Here is a 27,272-nt window from a genome sequence, read left to right as displayed (position 1 = left end):
TTAAAATTTATAAGATAATATTTGAAAACTTTATCATCTTATACTTGACCCATATAATCTTCTGCCACACTAGACTACTTTTAATTCCCCAAATGCACTGTCCTCCATCATACCTTTGTGCCTGTACACACGCTATGGCCTTTGCCCTGGAACTTATTCTCATTTCATCCTGTGGTTAATTCCTCCTCATCCTTCAAGATTCAACATATTGGATAATGTACAAGAATCAGTAGTGTTCCTAAACTAACAGTCCTTTTATACAGTGAGGTTAAACAAAATATGCAAGATTAATAATTTTTACTAAGGGATCTGAAAGAAAATGTGAATAAATGGAGAAATGTGGTGAAAGTTGGAAAAAGTGAATACAATAAAGATGTTAATTCTCCCCAAATTTAGTCCATTTAATATAATCCTATTCAGTTATTACCTATCTATATATCTATACAAATATTTTATAAAATATTTTAAATTGACCAAGTCTCATGTTCATCTGAAACAGTAAACATTCTAAAAAAGCTTTGGAAATTGTGAAGAAAAAGCAATGTATGCAGTTTATTGTATGTCAATTATATCTCAATACACTTCTTAAAAAAATTTTAAAAAATTTAAAAATTAAAGTTAAAAAGTATTATTGCAAAACAATATAACAAAAAAAAAAAAAAAAAAAAGAAAGAAAAAAGACTGGAGATTTGCTCTGCCAGAAATTAACCAGTTGAAAGTGTATAAAGCCAGTTGAAAGTGTCCAGACCTTTGTTAGCTGAGGGATGGACACATGGTTTAAGCCAAGCCACTCCTTTCTGTATTAATAAAATTATGTTTCTGAGCATTATTTTCCTGTTACTACATCACTCAAAACTCTGGGTAGGTATTCATCCAGTTTGGAGGGTAAGATGACGATGGACTGACATGAGGTTTACAACTGTGGCATTCATAGATTTCCTTTTGGGGTCCATTTTAATGCAGTGTTTCCCAAAGTGTGGTCCTGGGCATCAGCAGCAGCAGTATCACCTGAGAACTTGGCTAGAACTGCAAATTCTCAGGCTCTACAAAAAGCGCCGGATGGGGCCCAGCAGTCTCTTATAGACACTTGACGCACGCTAAAGTTTGCAAAGCATGTTCTTACAGAAAGAGGTTGTCACCCTGCAGTACAGCTGAAACACTGGGCTTCTGTGATGCACCATCACAGTAAAGAGGCAGTGAAAGGAGAAAGCAGTTTCACGTGTTAGCCTCAGTTGAAATTCACATGGCACGCTTCAGAGTCCCAAGTGTTACCTTTCAATCCAGTCATTCCTCACATAAGGCAGCACCGAGGTGAGCAGCAGCTGGAATTTCCTTAATTGACCATGGTTAAGGAGGCTCCCAAATAGCTAGAAAGGTCAGCTCGTAAATACATATTTCCTGCTGTATCACTTGTCAGTTGATGTGAGCTTGTGATTGTCAAGAGATCTAACTATTGGGCCCTGTAAAAAATTAGGAAGGTAAATCTGCTGGGGAGATGGGAGCAGGGAAAGCCTGCACAATCAATCCATGAGTGATTTTTAAACCCTCCTTGGTTCTGTATTATCTGAGCCACTGATCGCCTCGTTAACTCTGTTACTGTACTGTTCACTGTAGTTAGCTTTCCATACTTTTCGTCAGAGGAAAACTTGCACACTCACTCCTTTAAACACCCTTTAATGATAATATTTTTCCCTTCAATATTAACAGATTCAGGTTTTAAATTTTGTCTCTAAGAAAAACTCTTCCTTGTGCAAAGAGCAATAGACTAAAATCTATTTTGATGGATTTCGAGGTATGTTAAAGACAGGCCGTGTTTTTTTGGCAAGATAATCTGCAGGGAGGGACTAGAATGAGGCAAGTGAGGCATTCCTCTCTGGTGCAGAGCCCCTAAAATTTGGTAACCAAGATAAATACTATTTTAATGACCAAAACTGATATGAAAGAAGAAAACCCATGATGAACAAAATATGAAGGTTTTAAATATAAGACAGGATTAAACACTGCTGGCTTGAGCCATATGGGAGCCTGAGGCAAAAGAAAAAGTCACTAATACTGCTTCTGGCTCTGAAAATCACAGGTAAATAAAGTGTAAAACTGGGACCATATTCCCTCACTTAGTAGTATAAAACTGTATTGCTGTGTATAATATTAATATCCCTTTGTTTTTCTTTTTATCTAGGGATATACTAACATCTCCATCATGTTGGCAATATGCTGTTCTTCTTAACCGATTCAATTATCCTTTTGAACTGGAAAAGGATTTACATCTGAAGGGCTATCACTCACTCTTTCAAGGATCTTTACCCTACTATCCCAAATCAGTGAAATGTTACCTTAGCAGAACTCTGCACAGAATGCCTTCGGAAAGACACCAAATTGGAAACCTAAAAAAATACTACCTCCTGAATGCTGCCTCTCTTCTCCCAGTACTGGCTCTGGAATTGAGGGATGGGGAGAAGGTTCTGGATCTGTGTGCTGCCCCTGGAGGCAAATCGATAGCTCTGCTGCAGTGTGCTTATCCGGGTAATGTACTTTTCTTTCCACAATTGACAACTTTTAAGTATCCACATGTTAAAAAATACTTTTAAAGTATGCAGGGAGAAATGTTAGATTGAGTTTGCAGACTTTGAAAGCCTAAAAACCAGGACAGTGAGAAGAAGAATGGAAATATTAGCTGAGGAAATAGTGTAAATAACATTTTTTTTCCCCAGCTACTTAATCCTAGCAAGTAATTGGGAACAAAACTACAACATTTTGTGAACACAAATCTATCAGATAATATGAAACCTGATAAGCTAATGACAAAGATTTTAAAAATTTTATTGTTACTTTACATTTGAGAGTCTTGTATTGATATCCTTGTCATATTTCTATGCAACAAAAACATATATTTAAAATCATTTTTTGTATCATTGGACCATAAGGTTCTAAGAGAATTTGTCCAAGGGAAATAACATGAAATACGTATATAATTCAACAGTTTTGAGCAATCTCATTAAAAATAGAAACAAGTGAAATTAATTTTAATAATACATTATAATCCAATAAAGCCACAATATTTTTATCTTATTTATTTGGCTGCGTTGGGTCTTCATTGCTGCGTGTGGGCTTTCTCTAGTTGTGGCAAGTGGGAGCTGTTCTTCGTTGTGGTGTGTGGGCTTCTCATTGTGGTGGCTTCTCTTGTTGTGGAGCATGGGCTCTAGGCACAAGGGCTTCAGTAGTTGTGACCCATGGGCTCAGGAGTTGTGGCTCACAGGCTCTCTAGAGATCAGGCTCAATAGTTGTGGCACACAGGCTTAGTTGCTCCGTGGCATGTGGGATCTTCCCGGACCAGGGATTGAACCTGTGCCCCTGCATTGGCAGGCGGATTCCCAATCACTGCACCACCAGAAAAGTCCCTATCCACAATATTATTTGAACATGTAATCAAAAGAAAGATTATTAATGAAATATTTTTGCATTCTCATTTTCTTACAAAGTCTTAGAAATTGGTATGTATTTTACACTTAGAGCACATTTCAGTTTGGACTAGCCACGTTTCAAGTGCTCATAGCCTCATGTGGCAAGTGGATATAGTATTGGAGAGTGCAATTCTAAAGATTTTAAAAGTTCTTTTGAAATGACTTATCATTACTATTATCAGTAGTACAAAAATGATGAAATGTATGTAATATACATTTATATATATTTGTTAAAGGTAATGCATTCATTGTAAATTATTTTCTTAATGAGAGGATGGTATGTTTAAACTATTACTTTTTTAAAATTTACTTTAATTAATTAATTAATTTATTTATTTATTTTATTGGTTGTGTTGGGTCTTTGTTGCTGCATACGGGCTTTCTCTAGTTGTGGAGAGCGGGGGCTACTCTTCATTATGGTGCACGGGCTCCTCATTGTGGTGGCCTCTCTTATTGTGGAGCATGGGCTCTAGGCGCATAGGCTTCAGTAGTTGCAGCACATGGACTCAACAGTTGTGACTCATGGGCTCTAGAGCTCAGGCTCAATAGCTGTGGCGCACTGGACTTAGTTGCGCCACGGCTTGTGGTATCTTCCTGGGGCAGGGCTCGAACCCGTGTCCCCTGCATTGGCAGGTGGATTCTTAACCCCTGAGCCACCTAGGAAGTCCCTAAACTATTACTTTAGGTTTCCCTGAATGAAAATTACTTATGGCTAGATGAGACAGTGTTCAGCATCAATTCTGTTTGGTTTTGGTTTGTTGATGGTTTTGTTTTTATAAGTGCATATGCTGTTCACATAGATAAAAAGATGGAAATGGTGGGAATTGTGTTATGGTAATCTCACTAGTTCTTTAAACTCCTGAATTATAACCTTACATCACATAGATCTCTTTCATCAAGCATTATTTTAATCATCTATTATGTGAACACTCTCTAGGTCTGTTTCTGATTTTGAAGAAGGCAAAGGATTGGAAAGTATCTCAATTCAAAAAAGCTGTGTTGTCTAATTAGGAGACTCATTCACTTTCTCAGCCAAAGCGCCGGTGTGTTGAACTGTCTTTGTTTGGAGGGCTATGGAGGTTTCTATGCCCTGGCACAACTTGTTGTAATAAGATTCTGGATGGGCGGGAAGCTTGTGCCTCATTTGTAAAGTTGGTGAAGGGCCGTTGTGCTAGGAGAAGCCCTGACCAAAGGTGTTCTCCTTTTTTAAGAAGTTGATGATCTGAAAATTGATTCTTTTGAAACTATCTAAGCCTGCTTATCCCTTAAAAAGTTGTTATGTATCCTCCCGGGCATGTATATCCCAGTTAGAAGACTGCTACTTTATATTTTCCTTTGAGAGCATTCTTATTGACATAGATTACAAACATTTTTATGAATCCAATTGTACAAGGCATCGGTACAAATATATCAGTTAACTGTATATTTAGGTGAAAACATACTGTTTTCAAGTTGTGGTTAAAACTGTTATTGAAGCTTGCTGTATTGTTTTGTAAGAAATCACAACAGTGATTATTTTGTAAGGTTATTTTATTATTTTTGTAATTTGAGCTGAAAATGAAACTTTATGGAATCATGTGTTATAAGGAGTATTTGTTATTACTTTCACTGTGTGCTCTTTGTACTCTTGTTTGTTACATCAGTTTTGAATATAGAATTTTTTGTATTGTGAAAGATGGAAGAGAAATGACAAATTTGGGTATCATTTTGAAAAGAGGGCATTTTAATCCTAGATTATCCTCATTAGTAGGCTATAAATATTTTACATGTTTATGGTAAGAAAATTCCAGATTGGAAATCCAAAGGCAAATGTATTCTAGGAGTTTGAAATGAAGAAGAATCTTCCTGTTCTTACATCAAGGACAATGAATTACAGGCAGTGTTCCAAGTAAAGTAGCTTTTCATCTAAAAAGGGCTAATGATAATGGTTTACTAAGAATTACAAATGTCTTCATGCTGATGCTCAAAGCCCAAATTAGGTTAGCTATAGTGCTTGAACTGGGAATGCAGAAGCTATCTAAAAAAAGCTTTTATAAGCAAAACTTAAAATGATGGCGGCACTAAATGTGCATTTAACCACTGAATTTCTTTAGATCAGTACTGACCTTTATTCTGGGCCAGGATGCTCACAGCTCTGAATGATTAAAAAGCTCATATTTTAGGATGATTAAAAAAATTAGTCCACTTCTCTTCTGGTCCAGCTGCTCCCACCTGTTAGCACAGTGAGGGATTGTCCATTGTTTTTTGTTGCTCTGTTTTTGTCAGCATAGCCTTTGTAATGTCCTGCTGTTGATAGAGAAAGGGAAAACAATTCTGATTCTAAATAGGAAAGCATTAACATATTAAGAATGACCCAGCTTGATGGAGTGGCTTGATCAACTTTCTTGCTGAGGGCTGGCATGAAATTCTCTGCTGTCAGTAATACCCTTTTTAAATGTAGTTAGCTTTTGCTGGTAGAGATTAGAAAGACTCTTTTCCTTACTGAATTGCTTTTGTCCTTTTTCCTGCTCCCACATCCCCTAGAACTCCCTGCATTAGGTGCATCTTCTTTTTGGAAATAATAATAGCAATGACCATTTTGGAACATGCAGTAAAAAAAAATAAAACATAAAGATGAGACTCCAAAATGCTATTCCTGAGAAACAATAATGACTTTTTCAAGAATTTGTTAAATTCACCCCCTTTTCTACTTAGATGGAAAAAAAGAAGTTTTGGTGTATTTTTGACAATTTAAGCATGAAATTAATGTAGTGAGTCTCAGTATATATATGAATCTTGGATTGTGATGCCTTATATATTTTAAAAAGTTTAACTGATCTAAGCCTATTTCAATAAAATCTATGTCTAGACCAAACAGTAATATAGTATAAAGCTATATTTCAACTGAGAGTTATTTTAAAATGGTGAATTGAGAATCTTGACTAAAGCTACAATTTAATGAAAAGCTGCCCTGATTTTTAGTTTTAGCAATTTAAATATTCTTTATTATAATGTCATGTCTGCCACATTTAGTGAGCACATACTACGTTTGAGGCATTGGATGATAGGTGTAGAGCTCTGAGGGGTATGGAGATAACTAAGACTTCTCTTTCCTGTGGTATGACAAACTCTGCCTTGTAACCAACTGTAATGCTGAAAATAACTTAAAAATGTGGGCTATGGTATTAAAGAAAAACAAAATCTTTTAAAATGCATCAATGATCTCCAAATACTCAGTGGCCAGAATTTAAGAGATTGGGAACCTAGGAGGTGAATTGAACATCGAAGCTGGCTTTTCACTTGAGAGCATTTGCTTCACCCAAAAAACTTGAATGTTTATTTGTATTGCTTCTTGAACATGTAGGAATAAAAAAGAAGAAACCAGAACCTTCTCAAGTAGAGGGTCTACTAGGAGACTAACTTACATAAAGCTGAGACTCCAAAATGCTATTCCCTCCAATAAGGTAAACTAGGAAGAAATTATCCTCTTCAAGGGACTGAAGGGAAGACTGTCTTCAGCTTTGGTGGTAGGGGAGTGGACATACCCTCTGAAATTTTGTAACCACAGCTAAGCCAGCATAGACCATTATAGTGAGTTGCAGAACATTGAAAATAAACAACCATCTTAATAGCAGCCAGAGAGGACAGTTTTCCTTCAAAGGACCACAGACTGAGTATTGACCTCTGAGTGTAATAATGGAAGCTGGCATTCAGAAGAATGATGTTTTCAATGTGCTAAGAAAAGATGACTGTCAATCCAGAAATACATTCACCAAAATATCCTTGAAGAGCAAAAGTGAAATGGATATTTTTTAGACAAAGAGAGAGTAGGAGTATAAGTTTGTCCCCAACAATTCTGAAGGAAAAAGGAAAGCCATCCTAGGTGGGAGATAGAAGATACAAAAGAAATGAAGAACAGAGAAGGTGGGAAACACATGGGGGAAATCTAACAGTCATTGACCGTGGAAGACAATGATAATAACATTTTATGCAGTTAAGAAAGGTAAGCCCAGATAAATCCCAAACACACAATGGCAATAGAGCAATAGCATCTTATTTAGAAGGAAGTGTTATAAGATTCTTATATCTTTTAGGAAAAAGGGTGGAGATTGACTTAGATTTTTCTTTTACATGTGCATGTTAAAATCTTTAGGGTTCACTAAAAGAACAGAAATAGAATGTAAAGTATTTAAACCAGAAAAAGAGAGAAATGGAATGAAATTAAGACGTGATTCTTTCCTTTGAGGCTCTTAGCATCTGTTAGGCAGGGCGGAGACAAGGTGTGACTTTGAGCGTTGTCATGGCTTTGGTTTATGCACCATCACAGATATGTTTGGCTTCACCTTTCCTGCTACCCTTCACCTTAAGGCTTGAGCCACTTGAATTGTTTCTACACTGGAGAAACTCTAGCAAAGGCTGATGCCATCCTGCTGTTTTCTGCTGCTACTGCTACTACTGCCACAGATTGAGGTGCCTTCAGATGGGTGCCAGTGGACAGGTAGAGGTCACCACACCTGAGTGCTTGCTGCACCTGGGCTAGGGACTCTCTGGCTTCCTTAGTAGTTGCTGGGAGGGGCCAGATAACAAACCTAAAGTGTGTGGGAGTTATCAACTCTTGGAATGGACTTTACCAATGAGAGGCTGGACACAGGAAGAAGCTAGTAGGTTATTTGTTCTTCCTCTCTACTTCACTAAACCCCAGTTTCTTCCAGGGGTCAGTAATTTCAGAGTATGGACATATCCTGAGAGACTGAGCAAAGCCGTAGCTAGGTTTATTACAAGCCCTCTTATATTTGTGCCCCCTCCTTGCATGATTTACTTATTTTTTCTCTCTCACTCTTGTGTCCCTGGGATTGTACCCCTTCTGTAATGTAATCTTTTGTCTTTGACTGTTTTCTAGTGATTTCAGGCTAAGACAAGAGCTTTTAAGTACCTGTTCATAAGCTGCAATAATGAATCCTCCAAAAAAAACCCCAAAATATACAATGTAAACTAAATTTAAAAAAAAATGTACTATCTGTACAAATGCAGCTTTCAGGTGATTTTCTACTTCTTTCCCTAGTAACAAAATTGATGCCAATTCCTGAGTTCCTTCCATATAGAAATTTAGAGCCCCGGTAGTGGCAAAGGTAAGCAACGCACATGGAATATGTTACGTATTGTAGGAGAGGTGCATAGTATGTTTGAGAAATAGAACAGTCAGTCAGGTTTGGTGGAGAATAGAATATTTTGGTGAAATAATTGAGGTGGTGGTTAAAATTGAGATTCTCTTGAGATCTCACTATTACAGACCTATTAAAGCGAGGTGTTTGAATTTTATTTAGTGGACGATGGGAAGTCATTACAAGTTTTTAACAGTGGAGTGACAATCAGAAAAACAATAATATATCTATATGCGTGTATACACACACACACACACACACACACACACTGTATACACAGATTTTTTTTGAGCAGAGAGTTTACAAAAATTTTTCCCACTCTTCATTAGAATTTCAACGTAAGTTAGTTCTCTAGATTTGTTTCCCTGGTAACCTGACATAAATTATCACTTTGTTCCCAGGCTTGTGTTAAAAATGACCCTGATTGGTAAAAATGCATGTGCACTGGGAAAAAGAGTAAATAAACCCCAAAGACCTGATGGAGATGCCAAATTTGGCCCTGTGAGAGTGCAGTGACTCTTGTAATTGGCCATGTCCCCTGTGGGGGCCCTGGAAGCTGTGCCCGTGGAGTTGTTAGAAGAGGTATTGGTTCCTGTGGGACATGAAGCTTTTAAACCAGGATAGCTCCTGTACCTGCCCAACGTGAGGCTCTTCTTCTTGCACCTGAATTACCACCTGTGTGGACCACCACAGGGCCTTCCATAAAAAAGGAATGTCTCACCCTGCCCTCTTGGTAAAAGACGTGGTTTCTGTCCTACAAAGGATGATGCCACATGTGGTCCATGTGAATGTTTAGTTGAATTAGACCTGAAAATCTCATGGTTGAAAATACCACTTTAAATAAGATAAAAAAAAACCCTAGAAATTATAAAAGTGATGTGATTGACTATTAAAAAAATAGTGAAACTTATGTATTTAAAAATATTCTGCAAGTAAGTTCAGAAAATAACTTAGGAAACATATTTACAAATCAGATGGCAGATAAAGGGTTAATATTCAAGATATGAAAATGCATCTTACCTGTTAATAAGAAAGATATAAATAGTGTGATGGAAAAAACAAAGATCAAATGATAAGAATAAGCAGCTGGCAGAAAAGCAAAACCAAATAGTGAATAGACAAATGAAAAGAATTGTGTTAGACAGCAAGATTATACTGCAGCATAACAAGCCGTATCAAACTAATGATAAACATACTTCTGTGAGAGTTTGGTGGTGGGATAGGGCAGTACTTACTAAAACTAAAAATTCCCCTACCCAAGCCTATCTATTCCACTGGTAATATCCTGTTCATAATAACAGCACATTATGAAAGGACACCTTTATAAAGATGCTTATTGAATGTTATTATTAGTGACAATAGTGTGAATGCCCTCCAATTGGCAATGGCTGAATAAAGGAGGCCACTTTTTTTCTGTGTACTATTTAGCAGCCTTTGAAAATGATTTATATCTCTACTGATTGACTTGGTGGTATTGCCTTTGAAATACTGGCATATATGGAGAGTAACGGGGCAGAGAAGTGTGTAAGTATAATCCTGGATGTGTAGACAATTATAGAAGCATATGTCTATCAGGTTGATAATATAGGTTCCTTTTGATGGGGTAGTTGGGCGGTTGGTGGAGAGGGTAGATGAAGAGTAAGGTGAAAAAAGAACACTACAAAAATACTATCTAATTCCATTTATATAAATTTTATATGTGGGTAGAGGCATAAAGAGATATGGTATGATTATCAAAATGTTAGATGGTGCTTATCTGAAGACAGCGGGGTTTTAGGTAATTTTTTATGTTCTTTCTTTATACTTTTATGCATTTAAAAATATGCTCATCTTTAAATATATATTATATGAAATTTATGTCACTACATAATAAATGTATAAATATTTATAAATACATATTTAAGTAAAGGAAAAACAAAACAGCTGTTTTGTTAGGGAGAGAACCATTTGTTAAATGCCTTCTGTTGCTGAGAAGCAGCATAGCATGGTGCTTAAAAGTAGATAGGATTCTGGAACCAAGGGGTCTTGGTTTCCTACTCTGTGAATTTGGGCAAATTACTTAACCTCTCTTGGCCTCAGTTTCCTTATCAGTAAAAGAGAAATGATAATAAAATTATCTGCCTCATAGTTTTGTGTGGATTAAATGTGTTACTGCATGTAAAGTCTTACAACAATGCCTAGCCCTTAATGGGGACTCCAGAATTGTTAGTAATTATTATAAACATTTGTTGTTACTGCTTTTGCAGTCCTATGCTAGAAATGTTACTAAAGTATCACACTGAAGTTTTTTTTCTTCCAGCTTCACTGAGATATAATTGACATACACTAGTGTGTAACTTCAAGGTGTAGCATTTAATCTTAACCACTTTGTAAGGTAGGGGTGGTAAAATTTTTCCTTTGTCCTCTGAGGGCTTCTGCCTGTGATCAGCATAAGACAGAGTAGCAGGAGTAAAGCATACAATTTTTTTTTTCTCTTGGCCTTGACTCCCTGTCTCTGCAATAAGAATGTCTCTTTCCTCCTAGTATAGGGAGGGTATCTTTCACATGGGAGTTCATCTCCTGCTTTCCTGATGAAAAATAAAGGTCAAAATGCCCTTCCTGCATCTGCTGTTATTCAAGTACCTTAAGCTCAAAATAATCAATATGTCAAAGCAGCATATTTTGGAGTGGTGTGTTCTGAACCCCTTCACTAGGTACAGTCCCCATTTTACAGATAAGGAAATCGAGGCTTTTGAGGAGAGCTAAGTCAGTTCCCCAAAGTCTCACAACTAATAATTTGAGCCCATGTCTTTCTTATCATAAAGCCAATTACACTTTACATGCTTTTTTCCACGTACCACATACCTTCCTTTATTTATTTATTTATTTATTTTTAATTAATTAATTAATTTTATTGGCTGTGTTGGGTTGCTGCACACGGGCTTTCTCTAGTTGCAGCGAGCGGGTGCTACCCTTTGTTGTGGTGTGTGGGCTTCTCATTGCGGTGGCCTTTCTTGTTGCAGAGCACGGGCTCTAGGTGCGTGGGCTTCAGTAGTTGCAGCACATGGGCTCAATAGTTGTGGCTCACGGACTTAGCTGCTCTGCGGCATGTGGTATCTTCCTGGGGCACGGCTCGAACCTGTGTCCCCTGCATTGGCAGGCAGATTCTTACCCACTGCACCACCTAGGAAGTCTCCTTCCTTTATTTAAAATGAAGGTGTTCTGGGGACTTCCCTGGTGGTCCAGTGGTAAAGAATCCATTCTGCAACACAGGGGATGCTGGTTCAATCCCTGATCAGGGAAACATACTGCAGGGCATACCGCGGGGCAACTAAGCCTGTGAGCCACAACTACTGAGCCCACTCACCTCAACTAGAGAAGCCTGCGTGCTGCAAACTACAGAGCCCGTGTACTCTGCAGCCTGTGTGCCACAACTAGAGAAGAGAAAACCCGCAAGCCACAACTAGAGAGACGCCCACATGCTGTAGCTAAGAGCCCACATGCTGCAATGAAGACCTGATGCAGCCAAAAAAAATAAATAAATAAATAAAAGAACTATTTTTTTTTAAATGAAGGTGTTCTGTCCTGGGAGGAACTTTGTATATCATTTACTCTTCAGAGCTTTAGGAGAGAACTGTGTCTGAGCTATTGGTTATATAGCATATCTTTAGGAATCCATAATTCTCTAAAGGTTTTCACCTCCAAATTAAATCTGCATGAGTAAATGGTGAGAGCTTCTGAGAGGCTATGTAGGCGTGGCTATGGTAAATGTTTTATTAAGTGTTTGTGAGTGTATTTCTGTTTTTAAATATGAGAATTGTAATGTTTACCTCTGAGCCCTATTTCTGCGTAATTATGATGAACCAATTTCTTTCTGAAGTTTACTTGATCAAAAGTGGAAATTTAACAGTTCCATTGTGTTCATTTTAAAACTTTTTAATCCTTTATATTTAGGTTATCTTCATTGTAATGAATACGATAGTCTGAGATTGAGGTGGCTGAGGCAAACGTTGGAATCTTTCATCCCACAGCCTTTGGTAAATGTAATTAAAGTGTCTGAATTGGATGGCAGAGAAATGGGAAATGCCCAGCCTGAAACATTTGACAAGGTACTTTTATTACATTGTGACAGACTGATAGACTCCCGGTGATACCACTGTTATGTTTCTTTGTTGTTGTTGTTTTCCATCTGCTTCCAGATATAGCCTGATACAGTTTCTCAGTACCCTGGGAAATTTTGATAAAGTGAACATGGAAGCAGTTTTCATTTGATGGTCAGCATGTTCAAAGGAAGTGGTAACATTGGGATTGGGGATTATAGAATGCTTTTTATTTCCAGGTACCTCAGAGATACTCAGAAAGAGATGAGATATTATTTGGGTCAGTACACAAACACGTGCACTGTATTTATTGCTTTAATTTGGTAACATTTCATATCAGAGTATGACAGTTGAAGAAAAAGCATTTCGGTAAACTGAAGTTGAATTATTAGTTCTTAAAAATAAATGCTGAGAATTCAGAAATATAGTAACATCTATTTAAAATGAGTAACTTTTGTAAAAGTTTTTGCTGTAGTCATCAAGAATATGAAATATTAGTAGACATTAGTAGACTTTTAGTCCTCTCGTTGTCCCTCCCCCTAAAGAGAACCCAAACACTGAAAGTGCACAGGAAATTTTTCTGTAAAGTATTAGTGAAGAAATGTCATAAAGAACTTACCATGGTATATTTTTAGCTTTAACATAAATTTACTTTTTTGCTATTTTTTGTCATGATTTACGTAGCCTCCCTATGTACTTTGTGTCTGCGGATATACTTCCAGTGCATATTTTCATTATGTGTCCTTTTTCTTCTATAGGTGTTAGTTGATGCTCCGTGTTCAAATGATCGAAGTTGGTTGTTTTCTTCTGATTCTCAGAAGGCAGCCTGTAGGATAAGCCAAAGGAGGAATTTGCCTCTTCTGCAGATAGAACTCTTAAGGTGAGGGCTGTTAATACGAAAGTTTATTTTGGTTTCTAATATAGTTTAAGTAGGCATGACAAAACATGACACAGGGCAGCCCCCAAATGAAAGGTTTCCTGTGTAGGTGTCAGTAATTAATCCTCCAAAGTCTGCACCCAGAAAATTCTCAACCTCTTCCCTTCTAGCTTTTGTGTTGTAATGTCACCTCTACCCCCCTTCTCCCCCCAATGAAATCTAGTGTTGCTGTGCATTGTCTTTTAAAGGACACAAATGATTTTTCTGTGGTTTAAAGTTTGCTTAGCAGGACCATTCCAAGCCTAGGATTCATCACCCTATTCTTTCACCAGAATATGAGCAGCCCCCCTATAAGAGTAACTTTGGACCAGGACACATTTTTTTTAGTAATGGAAACATTGTTCTGGCTGAGTAGGAAGTTGCAGTTTGTTGTTAGCACTTATCTCCCCTCTAAGAATTTTCCAGAAGGGCATGACCACTGAAACCACTCTGTTCTTCAGAACAGAGCCATTTTGGGACATCCTGTCCTGGTTTCAAAAGCGATTTATACTTATACCCTAATCCCAAGTAATTCTTACTGTTTAATGCTGAACAAAAATTCTTTAGACTGTTTAAAATACAGTTAGGTGATACCTTATCACTCATCACTTCTGTCATGTGGAATGAGAATGAGTGACAGTTTATATGTACTGCTGACAACATGCTTTACTTCCAACTTCTGATTGACTCACAGCAGTGAACATATGCCATTACAACCAGTACTAAACATATGCTATTACCTAATTATTACAACCAATACTCGTATGGTCTTGTTTTTGTACCAGACTATGTCTCAGCTCATTCTGGTGATTCCAGGTAGCACCAACCAGCAGGTGCTTAAACATTTCTCACCTGGCAGTTAGACTGTATTCTTCCAAGGTCAGCCTTTCATTTACTATAACCCTAAGATAGTTTGAGAATTCTATGCCACCTTTCCCTTCTACCTCTTGGGGTGTCACATAGATCCAGCGCTAAGTCTTTTTTTCTCACCTAAACTTTCTTGATCTGGCTCTTTAGTTAATTATTCCCGTTGCTCCGGGCTTTGCCGTCGTGATGCCTCACACCTACAACAGACACTAAATCTTGTGGTGGCTTATTAGCATTGTGACCTCTAATTTTTTTTTAAGCTGTAAGCAACCAGGCTTCCTGAGAATATCATTTTTCTTCCCTCTCGTGAAAAATCCTTCCTTCACTTCTTTTTCTTTCTGTTCCGTACCAAGCTTTGTGCTTTATATTGTCTGCTGCTCTTCCACCTGTTTCATCTCAATTCATTGTAATCTGTTTTCTGTTCCTTTTATTCCTCCAAACTTATGCTTATTAAAGTTACTAAAGACCCATTAAATTAATTAATGATCTCAATTTTAATTTTGCATGATCTCGATAGCATTTTTAAAATGTATTTTATTATACAACTATTACATGGAAGCATTTTCATTGTAAAAAAATTCAAAAAAAAAGAAATGAATCAAAAGCTCTCCTTGACCACAGACCGAACTAAATACCAGCTTTCTTCACAAAGTTAACTGTTGGACTTAAGTTTGGTGTATACTCTTCCAAACGTTTTCTGTAGCTTTTCTTATAACTATATATACATAGAGAAGTATGTTTTAAAAAAATCCTGCTGTTATTGTGTAAACATTGTTCTGAAACTGGCTGCTTTTTGTACTTAATATTTCTTAGTCTTTTCCTTGTAAACCTACTTTGTTCTCTTCAAATTCTGTGAAATATTCATAGGGTTAGTCTATAATATAATAGTCTATTTAATACTCTATTTTTGGATGTTTACATTCTTTTTTACTTTTACAAACTATTTTTTAAATTGTCTCATTGGACACACATGCTAACATTTTTCTTGATTAAATATCAGGAAGTGGAATTAAGGATCAAACATTTTAGTAAATACATTTTATTGAATTGTTCACTAAAATGACTGTTCCAGTCTACCTTTTCTGTTGTACTTGACTTTGCTGACTGCTTGTTCCTTCTTAAAATATTCCCTTCCCTGATTTTTGTGATCATATGCTTTCCTGGCCTTCTTCCTACTTATTTTCTTCATTTGCTCTTAATCAGGTCATCCCATAAATTTTGGGTTTCCTTGGGTGTGATGTTGGCCCTCTTTTCTATTTATCTTATGGTTTCAGCTGATATAAGATGCTATTTCCCAAATATGTGTCTAAGCTCAGATCTTTCTTCTTAGCCACAAACCTATTATCCAATCATTTATCAGAGAGCTCCATTTGGAAGCTCCTCAGATACATAGAACTGAATTTGTCAAGAGGGAGCTCATAATTTCTAATGCTCCCCTGTCCCCTGCCCCTGTGAAAATCAACAACAACAAAAATCAAATAGAAACCCCATCAACCTGCCTCTTTTCCTCTCGTCTCTATCTCGGTAATTGCCATAACATCGTGCATTTGCTTAAGTCAGAACTCCATCTTCAAATCCTCTTTCTCCTATACCTAATCAATCACCAAGACATTTCAATTGTACCTATTACGTATTTCTCAAGTCCGTTCAATTCTTTCCATCCTTAATAGCCTAACCTAAGCTGCCACCAGCTGTCACCTAAATCATTGCAAATGGCTCCTGACTACCCTGCTTGTCTCTCCAGGTGTGAGCTCTACTACTTCACTCTCCACAGTGAAGCCAAATCTAATCTGAAATGTAAATCTGATCATGTCGCTCTCCTTTTTGAAGTCGGCAGTGGTTCCCCCGTTACTGTTAAGATTTCAAATTCCTTAGTATGATATTGAAATCTTCTTTGAATATGGTTCCTTCTTCTGAGGCCAGTGCATTTCCTGTTTCTTTTGCTTAAGAGTTCTTCTAACTCATTCTCCCTTTTCTGTTGGCTACCTCTACTGGTTCTTTGGGAATCAGCTCTGGATCTCCTTATTGAAGCCTTACCTGACTCCCTAGCACTGGAATTGGTATTCCTCTCGTTACCTTCGTTAAAAATATATTGTTTGCCGGTTTCTCTGCTTGGCATTTGCCTAGTACTTGTGTCTTCAACGAGACTGTAAGCCCCATGGAAGAAGGGATTGTCTTATTGTTTTTATTCCCAATATGCAATTTGTTGTCTGGCATGTAGGAGGGGGGTCAGTAAATAATTGTTTAAAAACACTAAATTACAGGGGCTGAATATTTAGAGTTTACACACGTGATTAAATTTGTAGCAAAGTTAATCTGACAGAAATAATGATATAATCATTATTGTACTGCATGGTAATTAGGCATAAATGTAAAGCAATTCACATACTTTATTTTGATTAGTATTTCTTTTACATAACCAAAGCATGGTTTTAGTTTCAGGTTAGGTTTTTCCCCCATCTAATACATTTCCCTTAACATCATATAGCGTTTTCATCATCACAAAGATCATGCATCAGTGTAAACCTCACATCCTCACTGTCTTGTGCCCTAATGAGTAGGGCTCTTCTTTAGTGTCCCCCCCTCTCTCCTATCATCTTACTCCCCAAAAGAAATGGCTGTAGCACCACATCAGTTTAGTAGCATATTAAGAGGGTGCAAAATTGCCATCTCAATCACGAGTGTAGGTCTTCATGTAATTGTGTGTGATTGGGAAAGACCATCACACCAGCCCCCTCCCGTTCTTTTCTTTGAGCAGCTACTCGGTATTCCCTGCCTCTGATGCCTGGTCTGTGTGAGAGGTTTTGGAGCCACTTGAAGCAGCTGAAACTCTGAGCTGCTTGGCTGTGTGGTTATGATGATAAAGCGGAAAGAGCATTATACACAAGCTATAGTCACAGATAATGGTTCTAATTCCCTGACATTATAAATTTGGGGGTTAAAAAGATGAAGGAACAAATGATAATGCCAGCCACAATCTCTTTTCTCTCTTGCTCCTGACTCCAAAAAATGAAAAAAAAAAAAAAAAAAAAAAGACTAGTAATTTTCTCATCAGTGATATCTCTTTTACTATATCACATACAAAGAAATTTCTCTTATTTTCTTCCAAACCTTATCATCTCATTATTGCCTTATCATCCTTTAATAAAAGGCAATCCTTTTATTCCATAGAAAGAAATAGGTTTTAAATGCAAGCATATGCAAGAGAGTAAATACATTGATGTGTATAAAGGGTTGATAGCAGATCTTTATTTGCATTTGCAAAGAACAATTAGAAAGCAAGCAAGCAAATATTGCCTAGCCTGATATTGTAGACAGAAGATGGCACTCAGAAGGCAGAAAAGAAGTGAGAAGGATAGTTGAGCGGCAAATAAGGAAAGCTTTTTGTTTGTACTATTTTGTCAAAGACTGGATTTGTACATTTCTGTATTTGTCTGCTGACAGGTACGGTGCTCAAAGATATTTTATGGCTTCCATGGTTATTATTCATGCACCTTACTAGAAATCATTCATATTTACATTAAACAGGCAACCTGCATAGTATTCAGAATTTTAGCTTTTGAAAACCCAAAGTCTATTACCAAATATTCTACAGCCAAACATTTATCTTGCACATGTTTTTATGAATGTGATACATCAATGAAAATCAATACTTTATTTAATAGAAGTTTCTTGATGTTAAACTTTTTAAACTTTTTAAAAGGAGTAATGTTGTAGATATGTAATAGTTTTTTGGGAATTCTTTTAAAAAATTAATGCATGCATATAATTATATATAATCATGAAAATAGTAATCTGATTTTTTTTGGCATGAAAAGCTTATTGAAAGGCACAGGGATGACAGGAAATCCCAAACCATATGAGTTCATTGTACATTTACTGAGGACTCTTCAGTTTATCCATACAGAGATGTAAAAATTAGAATCTTCTATTAAATTTGTACAACATGAATATATAAGTTACATACAACTCTTTCACATGTTTCAGAAGATGAGAAAGTGTGACAAGGATATAAGGAATAATTGAGTGTAAACCATTTCTATTAATGAAATGCCATTTGAAAGTATATCTTTATTATCATTTCTCAAAATAATTTCTGAGACCAGTTGTTTCTGTTACATACTATGTATGTGCACACTACATAATCAGATTCTCTTGCCTCATTTTTATTAAAATATATTAGGAAAAACAAAGTGGGATAATATGCTAAAAATTATATATACATAGTCTTTTTAGAAAGTGGCCAAGTTTGTGCAAGAGAAGTTTATGTGATTTTTAGGTGAGAAAGCGTGAACCAAAGAGATGATTTATAACAAAAATGTAAGTATCTTATTGCAGTAATGTATCATGTCACCCATTTCCTCAGAGGAAATCAGTCACATTTAAAATACTGACCCCCTTCTGATTTTCTTTTCTCACTACCTGACAAGTAAAATCCAATTTGTGAACTCACTGAAAAAAGAAACTTAGATTATTTGATAATGTTTTGAAAATTTGTATAAATCATCCAGATAAGAGTCCTAAAAAGCGTTGCTCTTACAGCAACAGTTGTGTTTTAAAGGAAACATTAAAACATCAGCAACAGCTCTTCTGTCATGCTCTTGAGCTTCGATAAGGGATACCTCATGCCTGTAGAGCATGGTCTTCATCATTCATCAACAAAGTGACCAAAAAGTTGATATGTACATATTAGAAAAAGTAATCTTTGGACATAATGTGCTATCAGAATGGAAGATTTCCACCACTGTTTCGGTAATGTATATATTTTCTTTTTAAAGTTTAACTAATTCAGTTAACTTTGCATACCATCCTTCATATGCTTCGTCATATGTTTGGAATCCAGGAAACAAACACTAACCACTATTAAAACTATTACTACTGCTATTATTGCTACTACTGCTAATTCTCTTTCACCTTCCGCTCTTCCTCCTCCTATTCCTCCTCCTCCTCTTCCTTCTTTTTTCATTAAGTTAGGTGGCAGGAGTCAGAGGTTCTGAGATTAAAAAGCTGTAATTTGTTTGGGCAAAGTACATGTTTCTTTTTAATAAGAGTTTATAGATAAAAATATTCCACATTAAATGAAATTGTAAAGGGTTGAAAAGACATCCATAGCTATAGTTTATAGCTATTGTACTTTTCAATCATAAAAGTATGTTTCAAGGGTAGATTGACAGTGTAAATTACAATGTTGAAAATAAGATTTCATCAGCATTTATTAAATATCTACTTTGTGTCAGAAACTTTGCTAGGCACTGAAGATACTAAAATATATACTAAATGATTCTTATTCTCAAGGTCCTCAGGGCACTTATCATAAAATATGGTAAGAATTTGGTAATAGAAGGAATAGTAAGGATGCAGAAGGTGCAAAAGGAGGGACTCCTAACTTTGCCCAGGTTAAAGATGAGGTGTGGGCATAAGAAGGTACATTTTACAAAATATGCAACAGATAAATATTTAAGCTGAAGATATTTTTCTAATAATTTTGCCTAATCACGAAACTAACCTGGTCTCATAAAACTTTTGGAATATACTAAGAAATATAAAGAAGAAAGTAAGCCATCCATTGAAAGAAGCTATTATTATTCAGACTTTTTTCCTTTGCATACAGTATTTACAATAATGGAAATCATAATGATATAAATTAAATGGAAAAATATCAAATTATATTAGGGACACTTTAATTATTAAATAATCTTTGGAGACATACTTTTCAAATGGCTACATCATATTAAATCACCTATAATGAATGCATTCATTCATTCATTTATTCATGTAGTTAAGAGTATCGAAGACTGCTCCTTCTCATGATGGGATCTCATTAATGTAAGAAATAGTTACAAAAACATATCCTAGTGGAGATTAAAGCATCAGCTTTTTTAATGATCCAGGCAAGATTTGTAGCTGGCCTGTGATCCATTTCTCTTTTGATTTCCAGGGAGACACTCCCACAGAAAAAAGAAAAGGCAGGTGACCCAGTTAAACATGTTGATAACTGACCTCCTTGGTAAATAGACCAATGAATTTTGCTAAGAGGAGAACTCTTACTCATGGCATACTTTGAGCAGAGTGTCCCTGGTCAGGATTGCCTATGGTAAACGACCTAGAATCTATAGATTTATGAGGCACATCTTTCTGGAGAATGTTATGCAAGCTATTCAACTCCCTAAGGTATATTGGAGATGTGACATAACCTAAATGTTCCCCATTGTGTGCGGTGACCTGTTGGCTTTGCTTATAGAAATCATCTGTAATTCTGAGCTAGAAAACATTCTGAGCTAGAAGCAAGACTTAGGAAGCCACATTGGATGTCCCTGCTTCTTTTGTGCTGCTTGATTGCTTATATACTTGAAATTAGTTTACTAAAGCTTGATAGTAGGAAAGATCTCTGGTTCCTGAGAATCTGATTTGACAGTTCAGTCCTTTGCATAGGCTCATCCCTAAACCCCATCTAGCTGTCTCTGATGAAACTAAATTGAAGAACATGATTTGGACCTGAGTCCCAAGTACAAGGCTCTTATTCTAGTCCCATATCTAAGTCTTGGAACTCAATCTCATCCAGCCAACTGTTATAAAGTAATAGCCCTTCCCCTTATATCCTCTGCATGGAAACACATTAAGAGGATGAAGGGAATTTATTAAGAGTTTTCTTAAGGTGGAAAAATCCTGTATAAATAGAAAAAAAATTCTTGGCTGTAATCTTTTTTAAAAAAAAGGAGAACGAAGGGATAGGAGCCAATGTGCCAGATCTCAGACAGGTCCAAGAGAACAAGAGAGGTTGTGATGCTCATGAATGATGACTTTTTTTCCATTTTGGCTATATCCACTAGTAGAAATAATAATAATAGATACCATTCATTGACTGCATTAGCTCATTCTCCTCTCCTTGTTTGAAGAGGCTCAAGTACATAGGTGGAGAGAGTCTTGAATTTTTCACTCCAGCAAACTGCCTACCCGCCACCTTGTGGGTAGGGAAGGTGGAATCTCCTCCTTTATAGAAACTTGAGGCAAGAATGGTGATAGCTCTCCTCTAACCATTTATTCTTTTTATAAGTATTTACTGAGTACCACCAGACACCAGTGGTAAACAGGGCAAATTCAAACCTTGTTTGACTTGGCTACGGTTATTGTTGTGAATAATTAACTGTCCATCACTTCTATTTCAGGAGTCTCATGTCTTCTGCCAACATCTATGAAACTGGTGGGCTAATTAAAAAGCTTGCAAGCAGGGTGAAATATCAGCCCCTTCACAGTTTTTGACATTGTAGTACAAATATCTTCTCCCATATTGTGGCTTGCCCTTTTACTCTTTTTGGTGGTTTTTGTTTGTTTGTGTTTGCTTTTTACAAAGATAGGTTGTTACTTTTTATGTAATTTACTATACCTATATTTTTCTTTATGATTAATGCTGTCTTTGTGTCCTGTTGAAGATGTCTGTCCTTTTTCTAGTACTTTGACTGTGACCTCTATTATAAATCAAATGTCCACATTAACAAGGATCTGACTTTATTCTACTTAATTGCTTTATTGATCCTTGAGCTCGTGCTACATTAACTTAATGACTATAGTATTAGCATCATAATATGTAGGTACAAGTCTTCCCTTGTTTTTTTGTTTCATTTTGTTTTGTTTGTTTTGTTAAGAGTATGTTGCCTATTTTTGAACCCTTTGCATTTCTCTCTCTGTGTGTATATATATGTATATATATATTTATTTATTTACATATATCCACTTTTTTTTGTTTAAATTCCTTTCCCATATAGGCCATTACACAATATTGAGTAGAGTTCCCTGTGCTATACAACAGGTTCTTATTAGTTATCTGTTTTGTATATAGTAGCATGTATATGTCAATCTCAATCTCCCAATTTATCCCTTTCCCTTCTTATCCCCCAGTAACCATAAGTTTGTTTTCTACATCTGTGACTCTACTTCTGCTTTGTCAATAAGTTCATTTGTAACCCCCCCCTTTTTTTAGACTCCACATGTAAGTGATATCACATATATGTTTCTGTATCTGATTTACTTCATTCAGTATGACAATCTCTAGGCACATCCATGTTGCTGAAAATGGCATTATTTCATTCTTTTTTATGACTAACATTCCATTGTATATATATATATACCACATCTTCTTTATCCATTCCTCTGATGATGGACATTTAGGTTGCTTCCATGTCCTGCCTATTGTAAATAGTGCTGCAATGAACATTGGGGTGCATGTATCTTTTTGAGTTATGGTTTTCTCTGGGTATATGCCCAGGAGTGGGATTGCTGGGCATATACCCAGAGAAAACCATATGGTAGGTCTATTTTAAGTGTTTTAAGGAACCTCCATACTGTTCTCCATAGTGGCTATACCAATTTATATTCCTACCAACGGTATAGGAGGGTTCCCTTTTCTCCACACCCTCTCTAGCATCTATTGTTTGCAGATTTTTTGATGAAGCCATTCTGGCTGGTATGAGGTGATGCCTCATTGTAGTTTTGATTTGCATTTCTCTAATAATTAGTGATGTTGAGCAGCTTTTCTGTATGTCTTCTTTGGAGAAATGTCTGTTTACATCTTCCACCCATCTTTTGATTGAGTTATTTATTTTTTTGTTATTGAGCTGCATGAGCTGTTTGTATATTTTGGAGAGTAATCCCTTGTTGGTTGCCTCATTGCCTCCCATTCTGAGGGTTGTCTTTTTGTTTTGTTTATGGTTTCCTTTGCTGTGCAAAAGCTTTTAAGTTTCATTAGATCATATTTGTTTATTTTTGTTTTTATTTTCATTACTCTAGGAGGTGGATCAAAAAAGATCTTGCTGTGGTTTATGTCAAAGAGTGTTCTGCCTATGTTTTCCTCTAAGAATTTAAGGGGTCTGGCCTTACATTTAGGTCTTTAATCCATTTCGAGTTTATTTTTGTGTATTGTGTTAGGGAGTGTTCTAATTTCATTCTTTTACATGTAGCTGTCCAGTTTTCCCAGCACCACTTATTGAAAACACTGTCTTTTCTCCATAGTATATTCTTGCCTTCTTTGTCACAGATTAGGTGACCATAGGTGCGTAGGTTAATCTCTGGGCTTTCTATCCTGTTTCATTGATCTATATTTCTGTTTTTGTGCCAGTACCATACTGTTTTGATTACTGTAGCTTTGTAGTATAGTGTGAAGTGAGGGAGCCTGATTCCTCCAGCTCCATTTTTCTTCTGCAAGGTTGCTTTGGCTATTCAGGGTCTTTGGTGTTTTCATACAGATTCCATATATATTTTAGAATCAGTTTGTCCAGTTTCCTGAAAAACTTGTTGAGATTTTGATTGGAATTACATTAAGTCTATCAATTTGGAGAGTTTTTAGACATTTTCCATTATTTCACGATATTGGTAAATTTATTAAGTCTAAAAATTTATCTATAGATCTGGATTTTCAATAATATTTTCACAATTATGTAATATATAAAATATATATATGTAACACTTCTAGAATCTGTATGATAATATTTTACTTAGGATTTTTTTATTTATGTTCCTAAGTGAGAGAAATATTCTTAGAGTTTGGAATCAAGGTTTTACTAGCTTCAGAGAATGAATTGAGGAGTGGGCTCTCATTTATATATTCTGGAATTGTTTATGTAACATTGCAATTATTTTTTTTTCCTTATATGTTTGATAGAACATGCTATTGAAGCCATGTGGGCCTAGAGTTTTCTTTGTGGGATGAATTTTGACCATTGATATAGTTTCTTTAATGGTTATAAGACTCTTAAGTTTCCTCTTTCTTCTTGAATCAATTCCATGCGTTTGGAGGGTTTTTGTTTGCTTAGTTGTGTTTTAGTAATTTTCCCTTTCATCGAAGCCTGCAAACTTGTTGACATAGAGTTGTGCACAATAGCTCCTTGTTATCTTTTTAATATTTGTAAGATTTTTAATGATGTCTTCTTTTTATTTTTGTTAATCAGTCTTTCCTGAGGTTTGTCAAATTTTTGTATAAGTGAAGAGACTATATCTGATAGTAGATGAAAGACCCTGTTTTTAAAGTTTGGCAGGCCTAAAGTCATCTATTGTCACTCTTCTCTAATTTAAGCAACACAAAACTGGATTCCTCATGTTCAGTCTTAACAGAGAGCTTTTAATTCCTAACCCACCCTCCCATACCCATCTTAATGAGGTAATTAACTGTTGGGAAGATGTGCTAAACTTGTACATCTTGTACAAGTAGAAACCGATAATAAATGTTAAAACTTGTCATTTATAATCTATTTCAGGAGTGTCTAGTGTCATTACTCTGCTCTACCAGTATTATATAAAAAATATCTCTTCTTCAAGGTAAAAACTTACTGCCAGTAGGGAGAAGATAATTATCAGCACGGTTTTGTTTCTTAGGTTGACAGAGGAATAGCTGCTGGCTGTGGTGTCTCTGAAAATAGCAAGCTCAGTCATGTTTCTTTATCTTGAATTTACAGAACTTCTTTGATAATAAACATTTTGATATCTAGAAATTTGATTACTTACTGTGATCACAGTGAAGATTACCCTCAAGGGTTGTAAAATAATACATTTAAAACTCATGATAGCACTGGGTAACTATCAACCTAGAAATAGCTGTGTTTTATATGCTTATAGTACCTGAAACTTAATTTTGCATCTGCATTTATTTGATAAAATTGTACATGAACTTCTGCTTTTCACCTTAATGCTTTCTTTGGTTGTAGAACATAATAGTGGTAGGGATTTTTTATTTGCTTTCTTGCCCAGGCTGCTGTTTGCCAGCAGAAGTAGTAAACTGATACAAACAGAGTGATATGATGAGAAACACGCAGTGGGAAAATGAAAGAAGTGGGAATAGCTGAAAAGGAACAAAAATAGAAGAATTGGAAAGGAATACTAGAAGCCAACAGTGAAACATGGGAAAAAATATATGAAATGTTAAGAAAAAAATAAATGAAATAGAACTCCCCAAAATGGTTAAAGGAAGAAAAGATATGAAATGTTGTGGAACTAAACATTTAGGGTTGTGCACAGACAGAAAGGGAACAACTTAGAGATAAAAGCTTTATGGAGCACATATAGTTGGTTAAAGTTATAGTTTTACCATTTGTTAAATTTTGTAGTAATTAAAAGGTTTCTATTGGTACATAAAATTAGGCTAATGTTTTTTTTAAAGTAGATTTATTTTCCCCTCTTAGATCAGACTACCTGTCCTCCCCCTCCCCCACCACCTCCTTTGTTAATTTCCCTTCTGTTACTACAAAGGCAGTGTTAGGGATAACATTTGTTTTTAAATATGTCTTAACTTCATTTTTGGTACCACATATCTCAACTTTAAAGTAGTGACCATGGTTTTCTATAGAGTCAAGTTCACCTACTAAAAGTTACCAAACCGTTCCACTCAGTGAGAAGTGAGAGCACAGTTGCTAAGCAGTAACGTTCATTAACAGATTATTTTACTTTCTGTAGGAGTTTATTGTTGGCAAGAGGAAAAAAATCTTTTTTTTCTCAGTTTTATAAATTACTTGTTGGCAAAAGCTTTATTATTATTATTTTTGCGAAACGAAGCCTCTGGCCTCTATTATATCTATCAGTTCTATTATGTATGAGTTGTAGGTTGCCCGAGCTGTTCCCTACTCAGAAGTTTTGAGTATTAGTTACAACTCAATGTATTCCTTTGTTTTACACTGAAAAGTTCTCTTGTTGACCCACCTCTTGATTAAGGTAACATTCATTCATTCACTTATTTTAAAAAATATATTTTGAGAAGATACTTTCCAGTTGTGCTATATTAAAAAATACAAAATGAATATAGCATAAACCCTGTTTTCAAGGAGCTGGAAATCTATTGCTAGGGAAAAACAGAAGAGGGAGGAATTCCATGGGGGATCAGTGAAATTTCAAAGACTAAGTGAGCTTTGCAGTGGGTCTGGAAAAATGAATAAAAGTTCTCCTGGTCAAAAGGAAACTGAGAAATAATTTATGTAAGCATTAGAACTTACTGAGTGTCTAGAGAGATGGGGCAGAGAATCATCAGGGAGCTGCACAATCATCAGGGATCCACGCCCTGTCTATCTTCTACCTCATGCTCCAGAGTGACAGTTCCAACCCTTACTGTTTAATCTGCGTTGCAAATAGTAGGAAGGAGCAAAAGAGCACACCTCACATTACTTTCACTCACATCTTATAGGTCAGACCTAGGCATATGACTGCCTTTAGTGAAAGGCAGTGTAGGAAATTAGCCTTAGCTGTGCCCAGTTAAAAATTCCATTACTATAGAAGGAAGTGAGAACAGATATTGAAGAACAATAGAAGTGTCTGTCACAAGCTGGATATCCCTTGATCAGATAACACTGGAGCATGCAAAGAAAATTAATAAGAAAATCCTTTGGCAAGAAAACCAATTTGAAAGATTTTACAGTATTCAAGAAGTATATGACAAAGGTTTTAACTAAGTGAATAGGAGGGGAATATACATACATGGTCAGATTTGCAAGATATTTTTAGTGGAGAATTAATAGGATTTGGTGACCGATTGGCTCTGGAGTTAAGAGCATGAGCTGTAGAATTCTACTGCATGTATTCAAATCCTGATTTGGATACTTACTGAGTGGCCTCACATAAGTTACCTCATCTGCAAAGTGAGAATAATAACCTAATTGAAAGATTGAATGAGATAACATGTAAAACATCTAACTTTAGGAAAAAAGATAAACCAAGGATAAAGTTGTAGGACAGACTGATATTTAAGGGATAGGAAGAAGAGAAAAGGTAGATAAGGAGGCTAAAAGTGAACCTCAGAGAAGTAGGAGATGAACAAAGAAAGAGTAGTGTCTAG

The 27,272-nt window shown here is 36.1% G+C and overlaps 1 protein-coding gene across 1 annotated transcript in view; it reads left to right on the top strand.

Moving 5' to 3' along the window:
• NSUN3 (NOP2/Sun RNA methyltransferase 3) overlaps window positions 1-27,272 on the top strand; it is a 51,736-nt gene that overhangs the window by 8,523 nt on the left and 15,941 nt on the right. Inside the window, exons 3-5 of the mRNA XM_057697934.1 lie at window positions 2,180-2,523; window positions 12,536-12,690; window positions 13,440-13,561. Of these exons, the coding sequence (XP_057553917.1) occupies window positions 2,180-2,523; window positions 12,536-12,690; window positions 13,440-13,561 (621 nt within the window). The remainder of the gene's footprint in view (window positions 1-2,179; window positions 2,524-12,535; window positions 12,691-13,439; window positions 13,562-27,272) is intronic.

The sequence above is a fragment of the Hippopotamus amphibius genome, chromosome 10 (assembly GCF_030028045.1).
Source record: "Hippopotamus amphibius kiboko isolate mHipAmp2 chromosome 10, mHipAmp2.hap2, whole genome shotgun sequence".
Lineage (NCBI taxonomy): Eukaryota > Metazoa > Chordata > Mammalia > Artiodactyla > Hippopotamidae > Hippopotamus > Hippopotamus amphibius.
This window is presented reverse-complemented; position numbering and strand designations above follow the sequence as displayed.